Here is a 14055-nt window from a genome sequence, read left to right on the forward strand (position 1 = left end):
GTTTTCTCAATTGCCCTGGCAATTTTGTTTTTTTTTACCTCATGCAGCCTTTGAACGAGCCTGGAGGGAAGAGTTGGAGGAAAGACTAATGTGAAAGCTTGCTGCCTCAGCTGTCTGAGAGATGGCACATACCTGTCAGGAAAGCAAGTCAGGTCAGAGTGATTAATGTAATTGTCCACTTGAGTGCACGAAGGCACTATATATAAAAAAAGAGAAAAATGTTATAATAAACCATGCTGCATTCTTCTACACAAAACAGGGAACACTTGCATTTGCTCTTTGTAACAGTAGGAAGTCCCAGACCACATTATAGATGAAGGAATAGTCTCTGCTGCTACAAAGGAAAGGCAGCAGAATTGGCATTAAATGAGCTCCCATGACAACATAACCAGACAATATGCATTGTTGCTCTGATCTGATGAATGACTATTGGACTGGAAAGAGCACCACATTTTCTTTCAATCAGTACCATTGAATCTTTTATATCTTTTAAGTATTTAGAATATCCCTTCAAGATCTGAAAAACAGGCTTGCACCAGCAATGGGGTGGCTCTCAATACTCACTGAAGTATTGGCCTAGATTTGCTGTTCAAGTCCCAGGAATGAGACTTGCTTGCAAAATCTTTTGTCTCATGTGAAATCTGTCTTAAATCACAGCTCAATCTATGGTATTCTGGGGTAAGTAACTCCACTGAAGGCGGCGACTTTTGTGCCAATGCTCAGGGGCAGATTAAACAGGCATCTACATCACTCATATTATGACCAGTGAGGGCAAGCCAGTATCCTCTTTATTTGGCCCAGAACATCCCCAGGGCAAAAATGCTTCTATCATACTACTTTCTCAGTAACTTCTGCTGAAAACTCAATAGGGAATCAAAGTCTAGGCCTTCTGGAGAAGTCCCACACAAAGTAATGCATTCACACCCTCAAAGCTCAGCTCTTTTAATGATGGATACGTTAGATGATTTATAGGCTGTAACAAACTGGTGAACAGCCATACAACAACGCTGCAGTAGCTTGCCCACTGATCAAATCCACGCACATTCTCACATCACTTCTCACTCCATACATTGGTTATAAACATCCCTGGCAACTTCACCACCTCATACTATGATTACAATACACACCCTCTCTGCACTACAATCACACACACATGCAGGTCCTACAGTGATCTGGAACATCTCCGCTCATCCTATTTTCAAAACGTGATTTTGAATTTGCAGATAAGGTTACCATTCTAAATGGTTTGAAGCGCAAACCTTGCACATTGTAACATCAGAAAGCAACTTGCAGAGTCTTGTCACAAACAAATATACTAACTGGTCATTGCAGATACAGATGATTGGCCTTCGTAAAATTCCTCCCTCCTTTTTCTTCTTCTTTCCAGCAATTCCTGGTGCCTCAGCTTCCTTCCCATCCTTGCGGTTAACAAGATTCAGGAGTGTGTTTATTGCAGCCTGTCAAAGAAAGAAAAACAAAGAATCAACTTGAAATCAGCTCCAAACTTTCCAGCCAGGAGACCTGGAACATTTGGAGATTGCATGTTGTTTGGCTCAACACTTCTCAGGGCAGCAACAGGATAAGTGGTGATACAGTACCTTCAAACGTCTCTCAATCAACAAAAGCATTGAAAAATACATTTACATGCATAAGTTCACAGGACATGAATGGTGCTAGTGGTGCTGTTAATTTAATGTACCGAGGAAGCAATTAGACCCAACAGTGCTGGTGGGTTAGCAACACACACAGGATCTCCCCAGGTTACAGCAGAGTTCTGTTCTTGTGAACTATTTGCAACCTGAACGGCTTACAAGTCAGAATTGCCGCTACAAATGGAGTTCTAAGGCAGCAGAAAATACCTGGAACTCCACACCAGCTGGCAAATCTATGCTGCCAACCTTCCAAGCATCTGTTCACATGTATGGACTGTATGTTAGGGCACCACGGTATTGTCGAGGTTAGCAAGACACTATTACAGCACAGGGCTTTCTGGAGTTCACTTCTGGTACGATCTGTACAGAGTCTTCACGTTCTCCCATGAGCAGGTGGTCTTCTTCCTCGTTTCTGGTTTCCTCCCACAGTCCAAAAACAGGCCAGTTAGCAGGTTAATTGGTCACTGTAGCACCACTCACACTCCTCTTAACACCGGCAGCACAGCAGCGAAAACTGCAAGCAGTTTCCAATTCCGGAGAGTGCATATCTCGCACTACCTCTCGTGGTCCCAGAATGCATAACACCTTTTGTTGCACAATTTTGTTGCAGTCAGGAATGGAAGTGAGCGTGAGCAAAATTGCAACATCTGAACAGAAACCGAATGACCAAATAAATTGTGTTACCTTTGTGGCAGGGGCTCACATTCATCAGATCAATGCGGATTTAAAGGTGAAATTTGCAGAAAATGCCACAAAGTAGGACACATACAAAGGGCATCTTGTGACAAACAAAAATAAATGGACTGCGCAGGGTAGAGAAAAAGATTAAAAAAAAGACAAGATTTAGCTTAAAAAAAAAGCACTAATGAAATATCTGATAATGATAAGAGTGATGGAGGATTGCATAGCTTTGAGATTTACAATGTGAAACCTAACAACAGACAAGCAATATGGCTTACACTGGATGTGAACGGCAAATTAATTAAAATGGAATTGGCTACTGGCTCGGTTATTTCAGTTATTCCACAAAATGAGTTTGAATGCCATTTCAAAGATACTGAACTAAGGCCCGTAGATACCCAACTATGAAATTATACCAGAGAAAACATAACTCCTGTGGGAATAACATTGTAACAGTGAAATACAACAAACCACACTGGGGCTTGTATGCGGTGAAAACAGGAGGACCAGCATTGTGGGGCCGTGACTGGCTGAGACAGCTACAACTTAGAGATCCATCCACCACTTGCATGCCATACTCCCCTGCAATATAGTCAACTGAAAGCAAATTAAGAAAGGTATTGGATTATGCTGAACACCATGAACCGTTGCCCAACAGAGGGCAAACTGATGTTGCTGCCAACCTCTCTGCCTCTGGTTGGAAAGAATATTGGACCAAGGAAGGACCATGCTGTTCAGAGGGATTGTGAAAGTAACAAAAGCAGTGGTCTGACAACAACTGTTTTTGTAGTCACTGTATCTGAGAAAGCTTCTTATATGATAATCAGGCAGTTATTTGTGAAATGTGGCTTGGTCTTAAGCTGGAAGAGAGTTCAGGTTATGGAAAGTTGCAAGTATTTGACTTTTGTGAGTATAAAGAACCAGAATCTACTTTTCATGCATTAAGATTATTGCATGAACTTCGTGGGAGAAAAACAGCTGCCTGTAAAAATAGATACGAAGATCAAAGCTCAGCTGGGATGAATGGAAGGCCAAACAGAAATGAGTTCATGGAGATATGAAAACAGGGGATTCGTCTGATGATGTTGTGGATGAGGAAACTAAGAGGAGAGATCAGATTGTAAAGGGAGCAATAGAAGGATTAATAAAAGAATACTCCAGTGAACTAAATGCAGCTTCCCAAGATCAAAACGCATTTCCTAGAAAGAAGAAAAGGAAAAGAGGATGGTATAAGAGCTATGGAAATGGATGAACGAGACCTAATTTCTCGAGAAATTCACAAATTCAGAGATACTCCGAAAAAACTAGATGAAATAAGAAGGCATGAAAAATAAATACAAGTAGTTGAAAAGGAGAGAAGAGGTAGAAAAAACGTGAGTGAGAAAGAGAAAGGCATGAAACAGAAGGTACGTGAGAAACAGCGGAAACAAGAGCATGCACGGGATCTGGACCCTGAGTGAGACCGTGAGAGGGATCACAAGAGAACCAAGGATAAGGAAAGGGAACTGAACTGAGAAAAGGATCAAGAACAGGATAAAGAGAGAGAAAGAAGCCAGGACTGGGAGAGAAGCATGGATCAATGTAGATCCAGAGAGAAAAACTGAGAAAGGGAAATGGAAGGTGTCCAGAGCTGTCAGAACCACTTGCTGCAGTCTCAGAGTCGATTCCTACAACCACCATGGAAGAGACCCCAGAACCTGAGATTGTTTTTGCATTCACAAGTTTCACCTGCCAAGAGAGTGACCTCCCTTGTCAGGAAAGACGTTATCCCACAAGAGTAAGAAAGCCTCCACAATGATTAAATCTTTAGGCCTGAATGGGACAATTAAAATTGACTATGTTATGGGAGGAGTGTTATGTATTTAATACTTGCAGCAATATTTGAATAATATTATAAATATATTGCTTGATGCAGCATTCTTGTTTGTTTATTCATTTAAAACACTTGAATTGCATGCATCATGATTCTACCATGTCATATGTGTGTGTGTCTCACTAAAAGTAAAACTAAGAGCAAGTTATCTCGGCTCAGTGTTTTTCTTGCAACTAGTTTTGTGTTTTGCAGTTAAAACGTAGCAGGTAGATGTCCAGATGCTTCTGCTAATGGATGAATCTCATATGAAGGGACAGTTACAATATTAGAAAACAGCGATTTAAAATCAAGGTTTGTGGGAATATTTTATACAAGGTGGTAATATCCCTGGAATTTACTCCCCTGGAGGGTCCTGGGGCATTTAAAGATGAAGTAGGTGCATTTTTTTCTAAGATCAGAAAATGAGTGTTTGGGGAACAAGCAGATGAGGCTTGGAGCTGATAGCAATAATCATATTGACGGGTGGAGCAGGCCTTTGGGGTCAAAGTAGATTTATACTACAGTACTCTTATATTATGTCCTTCTGGTAAAACCACTGAATGACAAGGGTCGGCAAGATTCTCTCTCTTGTGAGACAGTTATTATTTGGCATAAATATCGCTTGCCACTTAGAAGGGCAAAACCAAATATTGCATTGGTTTTGCTGCACGGGAACATGGACTGCTTGATTTTCAACAGTTGTGAACGGAACTGAACATTTGGGAATCATGTGAACATTTCTACTTCTGAGCTCATGACAGAAGAAATTCCCATAGCTGAATACTTAAAATACAAAGTTAAAAAATGCAGATGCAGGAAATCTGAAATAATAAACAGAAAATGCTAGAAAAGCCCCCAAGTAGGTCATATTTTTGGAAAAGAGAGTTAATATTTCAGGTTAAAGCCCTTTCATTAGGTTTTCAATCTGAAACATTAACTGTTACTGTAAGGTAGGACTTCAGCTCAGGTGCCTTCCTTTTAAACCTTCAGTGTTAAAAGGGCTTTAGTACTCAATCAATTTCATCACAGGGTTTCCCCGCTATCCGAAGGTGAAGCATTCCTATGAAACTGTTTGTAAGCCAAATTATCGTAAAGCGAAGAAGCAATTACCATTCATTTATATGGGAAAAATTTTTGAGTGTTCCCAGACCCAAAAAAAACCTACCAAATCAAACCAAATAACACATAAAACCTAAAATAACACAAACATATAATGAAAGCAGTAATGCTATGATAAATATACAGCCTATATAAAATAGAAATATTGTATGTACGGTGTAGTTTCACTTATCAAAATCAGGAAGACAGCAAGCCAAAGTCGATTTGGAGAGGAAAAAAACGGCATGTACACGCCTACGCACATACACGCATGCGCGCACAACTGCCCGCACAAGGCTTCATGGTCACGGTAGTCTTTCTCGGGGTAAACACACGTATAAAGCAGGCGTCTTTTTTTTCGTAAAAGCGAAAATCCTCTTTGGTTAGCGAAAACAGGTACTAATATAGGTAATATATTTTGTAACAGCGAGCTGTCGTAAAGTGAACGTTCAAAAAACAGGGGCCACCAGTACCTTGATGTCAAGAATAAACACTCTCACTTCACATTTTGAATTCAGGGCTTTGGTCCATGGCCTGGAGCCAAAGGGAGAAATTCAATTTGGGAATCATTGAGCAAATTACAAATGAATATGCTATTTAATAGATCAGACAATGATGGCTGGAATTACTATGTATGCTGGATAAACTGATTAAGCATTGACAATTTGGATTGGATTGTCTTTTATTTTGTGAACAGGAAGGTGCCAGTGATGGAACAGTAAGAGAAGTGGCCATTTCTGAACGGCAAGTTTTCAGTTCTATCCTTTTTGATCTGATTTTTGCAATCCCTCTTCCTGTTTTCACACCAACCTACTCTTCCTCAGCCTTCTCCACTGCCAAGGTAATGCTCTAAACAAACTAAAGGAACAACACCTCATATTCTCCCTGGGCATAGTGTACAACCCAACAGCATGAATGCTGAGATTTTCAAATTTAGGTAACCCAGTGAGTTTGCCACCTTCCTCCACCGTGTTTCTCTCTTCTTTCCATCCTCTTCCAGTAGTCCCATTATGTCCAGTTTCCTACCTCCACACCACCAGCTACCATCACCCAGCTTGATCATCCTCTCTTCCTGGTACAATCCACCCACTATACACACAGTTCACCCACAAGCTTCCCCCTTCCCCCATCTGGCTATAGTCCCATTTGCCATTCACCTTTCCCACAATTGTGTGCATTATCCTCCCTCATCATATTCCAGCACTCACAGCCTGTCTCTCCTTTTCATGTCTTTTTACTCCATCCATCAGCTCTCTCGATATTACCCTTCCCCTCCCTTGCTTGTTCTGTGTGTGCCATCCTTCAACTCTCCTCAGTCCATCAATCACCTCTAGCCCATCTCACCATACCACCTGCCATCTTTACATTGTCTGTCCTACCTCTCCACTTTCCATCATAGTGCAAGGTTTTGAAACATCAATAGTTCCTAATCACCAACCCCTTCCCCCTTTACAGATGCAGTTCAACTGTTGCGTCATTTCTATAGCCAGATGTTATTTGATTCCCACAGCCTACATGGAAGATTAGAGGGATCTACCTTGAAATTAATTTTCAAATTAAGGTCAAATCAATTTAAATTAGCAAGCATAAAGTAATTATGGAAGGGATGGAGTCATCTACTTAACTTTTAAAATATGCATAACTATTTTGAAGCAGAAATAATTTAACACAGAGCAACTTTTGCTTCAAATTTTACACTTTTCTCTTCAAATCAGCATGTCATTCCTGATTTGGTTTGCCTTTAGTTGCTCTGTTTTTCAGAAGTAACTGCTGGAACTATCAAGTTATTTATACATCCATGTAAATTGGCTTTCTGTTCCTCATTTGTAGCTTTGAAGTGAAAAAGAACAGAATGTGAGGTGATAAAGAACAAGCAGAATTTTTGGAAGAGTTGTAGTTCATCATTTACATTTGAAAGAATTGATTAAAAAGCCTTTTGCTTGCCTCTGGCACTGTCTCACTATGAGCAGTTTGCGAGGCTTTCAAACTCTGACTGGGACACCTGTTCTTTTTATTTTTATTTCTTTATTGTTGATTTGTCTAATATACTCATTAATCACTCATTGCCAAACAAAAGTTAGTTGCTTCTTTGCATATTCCAAATTCTTTAGATTTTGAACATGTTTTCTTAAGTAACTAGATTAGAAGATACAATAAGAAAATTCCATTTCAAAACAGGACTGTTGGCAGCCTTCTGCAGTCTTATTAGACCGGTAAAATTCTTTTCGTGAAGTACACAAACAGAAATGAATAATGCAGCAAAGCTCAACTATTTTGGGTGACAGTCCTTGCAGGTATGGTCTGTTAAGCTGTGAGTCAACAATGATCATGCACTCAGATGTTGAAACGGTCCTGGTTAAAAAAACATACTAGTCCATGCTTACCAAGACAAATTGTTTAGAGATCAATAGAAAGTACTCTAATCATCTTTGCTGGGACTATCAATGGAGATTTTAAATATAATATATTTTTATTATCTCTGTGGCATTCAATGCAGATAGCTCAAAACTGTTCCAGCTACACTTAACCATCATAGAACATTGACTTACAGTGGGAGCACCATCGATTTCATCAATGATCAGACAGTTTGGCTTCTCGTTGGCTCCAAGCACAGATTTCATTTGGGTGGCAGCTTCGATCCTGGTTTTCAATATTTCTGGACTACGGTCATCACTGTATAAGAGTTAAAGAGTATTATTCTATGACGACGTAAATAACTCTGCTTACCAATTTATAATACACACCCTGTTCTTCTCCTCTCCCCTGGGCACAAGGTCCACTGGCACTGCTGCCCTCCACTTAATATTTCCTGCTCACCCTCCCATAATCCCACAGGATCATTTTCATCAATCCAAGATGAATACAGGGGGTCTTAATTTAACAATGAATCTTAAAGATGGTGCTTCAGGAAGAGAAACTTTAGTACTGCACTGACATTGCAATCCAATTAACGGGCAGTCTTGGTTTAGCCTTGAACCCATGACCATCTGACTCAGGAGCCAACAGGTATACACACTAAGCCACTGCAGTTAGCTGGCAGAGAACAAACATGTTTCTTTGCTATTACACAAAAGCAGGTCTTGGTAAGGAATTTGTTTACAGTGTATGGGGAAAGAACTAACTATACATCATGACTGAGACAAGCAGATTGGCATGAGTAGCTGAGGAAATCACTAGCCTTATTTGCAAACAGGACTTCAATAGATATTGTAATCAGTTTTACTAGAGCTTTACAGTGATTTTAGCTTTACAGAATAGTGTTATATCCCTCACTCCCCTTGCATTTATCTCCACTGCATTGTATCCAGCATGCCTTGCAATGACATGAGCCAATGTTGTTTTCCCAAGACCTGGAGGTCCACTCAACAGCGCCACCTAAAGGCAGAGAAATGAAAGGAGAAAAAAGTTTACTTTTTCTGACTTTTATTTAAAAGACTGAACATAAAGTACTGGTGAAGACACTGGAGAAAAAAAATTGCCCTTCTGTGAATAGTACTGAAAGGGCAGTCATGGTAGTTTAACATCTTGTCTAAATGTCTGGGCTCCAAGCTGCACTTGCTCAAATAAGGTATGCATGGAAAAAAAAGGAAGGATTTATACTTAAGCACCTTTCACAAATTGAGGCCATCACTCAAAAGTGAAGCTACTTTTCCCTACTTATTATTTTTTAGGTTACAAACTAACCCAACAGAATGCACAAATCTCTTTAAATGTTCATATTTATTTTACAGGAATGTCAAGACATGTCTTGGTAAAGAAAAATGGTTTGGTACTCAGTGTCTGGTTACCTTGTACTTTGGTCTGTTATGTGCATCTAGTTCAGCATCCAGGATCTCCTCAGTAATCTGTGCCTTGCTCTTCCATTTATTCTGCTGCTGTTGTTGTTGGTGTGACTGTTTCAAAGATGAATGCTTTCCTACCACCTGTTTGCTTTTCTTCACAGTCTTTTCTCGGCCAAAGACTACAGTGTCCCACAGTTTCAACCACTTCAGGAGGCAGCGATTGGTGTACTGCAATGACACAAGGCCTTTAGAAGCTGGAGAAAAGTTGGAGTTAGATTTAAACTTAGCGATCAATGGTGTAGTGGCATCCACACCAGACTTCGAGGTGAGTGGTACAGGGGTTCAATTTGGCTGGCTCTCTGCACACTTTCAATCCATGCTGGGTTGATCATCCAGCTAGCAACTCAGCCTCGTAAAAAAACAGACAAATGCTAAAGAAGAGGCAAGGTTGCTACCTGATGCGCCAAGGCGAGGAAAGGAACAACAACAAGACTTAAGCTGAAGTAGCAAGTACTGGTAAAGGATACTTTAACTATATTCAACTACGTAAATAGCCAACTAAAGTTTTGCAAATGGCACTCTTACTCTTAAAGGGTACGAATTCATGGATTCTCAAGACTTGAAACTGCATTCTAGAATGACAGCTCTACACAGTACCAAGGCACAGGGTGTCACAGCTAATTCATTCAAAATAGGTGGAAAATATCCATCTGCGTTAATTTAAATGGAAGACCTCCTCCCCGCATCCTAGTTTTATAGAATGATACCAACATTTAGCAGCTTTTCAGCAAATCAGGCCTGTACCATAACTCACAGTCAACAAATAGTAGTCACAGGCAACAAATCCCACCTATCTCAGTTCAAACAGTCCCAACTTCCAGACAGTCTACTAAAGTTTCCACACTGATTTAAAATCCACTTCTCCCCTTACCCCAGGGGTGTCAAACTCATTTTAGGTCACGGGCTGGATTGAGCAAAATGCAGCTTCATGCGGGCCGGATCAGTCGGACGTGTGCGAACGCAGCTTTCGTTGCCTCCGTTTTTTCAGCCTGCTCTCATGTGTCTCAGTCTCTGCTATAACTACAAAGTGTTTCACTTTACAAATTCCGTCTCTTATGAAGAAGACTGCCGAGCAAGACTGCCGAATAAACACTAAAAACCCTGAAAACCTGGTACCTGAATAAATTCAGCATTAGCAATATCATACGCCATAGGCGCTTCGATTACTGGGGCCAGCTTTAATAGTAATTAGATATTATCTCGCGAGCCAAAGATAATTCCACCGCGGGCTGGATTTGGCCCGCGGGCCTTGAGTTTGACATATATGCCTTATCCCCACTATCTTTACATACTCTTAAAAAGGCAAAAAGTACAATGAATGCTCAATTACCATCATTTTACAGTTCAGCAAGATCTGCTAACACAATGCAGCAACGGTACTCACATCATCACTGAGCAGTTCCGTGTATTGTTTAGGAGTGAATTTATCTACCCACAGGGCGCTGGAATTGAATTCATCAACCGCTTCTCCTTCATCTGTTGCCGTTTCTTCCTCTTCATCAGCCACATCAAACTCCTGGTCCATCTGGCTTTAAGAATAAAACAAAACATCAAAACAACAGGGGGGAGAGGGTGTAGGAGAGGGTGCAGGAGAGGGAAAACAAACCATTTAATGTGCAATCTTACACATGGCCTGCAACAGATTTGATTTTAATCTGTTTTATGGATATTCATTTGACCTATTGTACATTTGACCTACAGGCCAAAAATCAGAGTTGAATTTTATTGGCCAATCAAGCAGTCTCTCTTTGAAAGATGAGCAAACATACAGATCTGTGTTGTTTTCACGAAGCAATTGCACTTTAGCAATGGATTCTAGCACACTCATCATCACTACTGCGTTCTAGTTCCCTAGTTTTCTCCAATTTGCGTGCTTACAGTACATATGAACAGTACATCAAAAACAATATTCAAAGTAAATTAGGTGAGGGATAAAAGACACAAACTGGTGAATGTTCTTGTGGTGGTATCCGTCGGTCTCAAGAGACCATGGATCTGCGCCTGGAGTTTCCAGGGCGCAGGCCTGGGCAGGGTTGCATGGGAGACCGGCAGTTGCCCAAGCTGCAGGCCTTCCCCTCTCCACGCCACCGATGTTGTCCAAGGGAAGGGCACTAAGACCCATGCAGCTTGGCACCGGTGACGTCGCAGAGCAATGTGTTGTTAAGTGCCTTGCTCAAGGACACAAACACACTGCCTCAGCTGAGGCTCGAACCAGTGACCTTCAGGTTACTAGTCTGATGCCTTGCCCACTAGGCCACGCGCCAATGTTATACTTTATTAAAATAATCACATGAAATTCTGCAATTACTTGTTAAAGATTTAACATAGGAAGGGACTTGAATTAAGGACCACTTTAACTCAAAGGAGGTAGAATGGAATGAAACAGCTTGAGTAATCTTTCATAACAAGTACTATGATTGCCCCAAAGTTGTTCAAATGTAATCAACGAGACAGTCAATCTGAAAAGAATGAAGCATTGTTGCATTTTGGATAAAGTGCTTTCAGAGAGGTTGGTCATATCCAGAATTAACTCCTGCCTAAGCAAGGAGCTGGGCCCACTACAATTTGCCTACTGTCTCAATAAGTCTACAACAGATACAGTCTCACTGGCTCTCCAATTGACCTTGAACCACCTGGACAACACCTACGTCAGGCTGCTGTTTATTGATCACAACTTCACATTCAGCACCATCATCCCCTCAGTACCAGTCGACTAGATTCAAAACTGGGGCCCCTATACTTCCTTCTGCAACTGGATCCTTTAACATCTTCACCAGGAGACCACAATCAGTGAGAACTGGAAAAGACATCTTCTCGATGACAATTGACACTGGTGTACCTCAATAATGTGTGCATAGCCCTCTGTTCTACTCTCTCTAGACCCATGTCTGGGAGGCTAGACACGACGACTCAAACACCATCTATAAATTTGCTGATGACAATTGTTGGCAGAATCTCACATGGTGATGAGCAGGCATACAGGACCAGCATATACAGCACTTAGGAGGGAAATTGAAAATCTGGGTAAATACTGCTACAACAACCTTTCACTCAATATCAGCAAAAACCAAGGAGCTTATTATTGACTACAGGAGGAGGAAACCCAAGTTCCATGAGCCAGTTCTCACTGGGGATCAGAGGTGGACAGGGTCAGCAACTTTAAATTCTTCAGTATTATGATTTCAGAGGATGAGCCTTAGGTCTAGCACTTAAGTGCCATTACAAAGAAAGCATGGCAGCACCTCTGCTTCATAGAAGTTTATGAAGATTTGGCATATCATCTGGAACCTTGACAAACTTCTATAGATGTGTGATGGAGAATATACTGACAGTTTGCATCATGGGCTGGTATGGAAACACCAATGACCTTGAAAAGAAAAGCCTATAAAATGTAGCAGATATAACCCAGTTCATAATGGGTAAAGCCTTCCACACCGTCAAGCACATCTACAAGGAGTGCTGTCGCAGGAAAGCAGCATCCATCGTCAAGGATCACCACCAACCAGGACGTGCTCTCTTCTCACAGCTGCCATCAAGAAGGAAGTACAAGAACTTCTGGACCAGCACCAAGCTGAGGAACAGTTATTACCTCTCAACGATCATGCTCTTGAACCAGAGGGGATAATTAAACACACCCAAAATTGTTCCAACAATAAACTGTACCCACAACTTATGGACTCACTTTCAAAGACTCATCTTATATTGTCGATATTTATTGCTTACTTATTTATTATTATTTTGTTTTTGTATTTGCACATTAGTTGTTTGTCCTTCTTGTTGCGTGCGTATTTACATTGATTCTATTGAATTTCTTTGTGTTTCCTGTGAATGCCCTCAAGAAAATGAATTTCAGGGTGGCAATAATCACACATACGTACTTTGATAACAAATTTACTTTGATCTTTGAGTTAGATTGGCTGGTTGAGGGCTGACACCACAAAAAAACCTTGCACTCAACGTCAGTAAGACCAAGGAACTGATTGTGGACTTTAGGGAAGGGAAGTCAGAGGAACACACATTGAGGAATCAGCAGTGGAAGGGGTGAGCAGTTTTAAGTTCCTGAGTGTTAACATCTCTAAAGATCTGTCCTGGGCCCAATGTATTGATGCAAATGCAAAGAAGGCATGTCAGCAGCTATATTTCATAAGGAGTTTAAGGAGAGTTAATACATCATCAAAGACACTAGCAAATTTCTATAGATGTACTGTGGAGAGCATCCTAACTGGTTAAATCACCATCTGACATGGAGAGGCACAAGATCAGAAAAAACTGCAGAGAATTGCACTCAGCCAGCTCCCACATGGGCACTAGCCTCCCAAGTACAGAGGATATCTTCAAAAGGCAATACCTCAAAAAGGCAGCCTCCATAATTATAGATTCCCATAACCTAGTACATGCTCTCTTATTATTACCACCAGAGAGGAGGTACAGGAGCCTGAAGACACACACTCAACTTTTCAGGAACAGCTTCTTCCCCTCTGCCATCAGATTTCTGAAAGACAATGAACCAACCCACGAATACTACCTCACTAATTTTGGTCTCTTTTGGCATCACCTATTTAATGTATTTTTTAATATATTTCTTACTGTAATTTATAGCATTTTTATGTATTGTACTACATTGTTGCCTCAAAACAACAAATTTCACAATATATGTCAGTGATATTAAACCTGATTTGGATTTCCTCTAACCTTCCTGCTCTCTTCAGTCAAGTTCAGATGCAAATCTCAATACAGAATGCTGCACAATTCGCAAGATTCCCACCAAATCTTGTCTTTTCCACTAAATTGTGTATTTCCAATTGTTCGGATTGTTTTCCAGGCATTGCAGCTTTTATAATTGAAAATTCTTTTTAAATTGATCCAGTTAAATATTGGAGTGGAAAATCAGAGCCCTAGCTCATGACATCAAGGCTTCCCACATTCAACA

General features: G+C 40.7%; 1 protein-coding gene across 1 annotated transcript in view; it reads right to left on the reverse strand.

The window, feature by feature from the left end:
- chtf18 (CTF18, chromosome transmission fidelity factor 18 homolog (S. cerevisiae)) overlaps positions 1 to 14055 on the reverse strand; it is a 99957-nt gene that overhangs the window by 71129 nt on the left and 14773 nt on the right. Inside the window, exons 7-12 of the mRNA XM_073060713.1 lie at positions 10510 to 10654; positions 9072 to 9293; positions 8561 to 8658; positions 7833 to 7956; positions 1321 to 1457; positions 39 to 132 (exon numbers count right to left, since the gene is read on the reverse strand). Coding sequence (XP_072916814.1) covers positions 39 to 132; positions 1321 to 1457; positions 7833 to 7956; positions 8561 to 8658; positions 9072 to 9293; positions 10510 to 10654 — 820 coding nt within the window. The remainder of the gene's footprint in view (positions 1 to 38; positions 133 to 1320; positions 1458 to 7832; positions 7957 to 8560; positions 8659 to 9071; positions 9294 to 10509; positions 10655 to 14055) is intronic.

The sequence above is a fragment of the Hemitrygon akajei genome, chromosome 11, assembly GCF_048418815.1.
Source record: "Hemitrygon akajei chromosome 11, sHemAka1.3, whole genome shotgun sequence".
Classification (NCBI taxonomy): Eukaryota; Metazoa; Chordata; class Chondrichthyes; order Myliobatiformes; family Dasyatidae; genus Hemitrygon; species Hemitrygon akajei.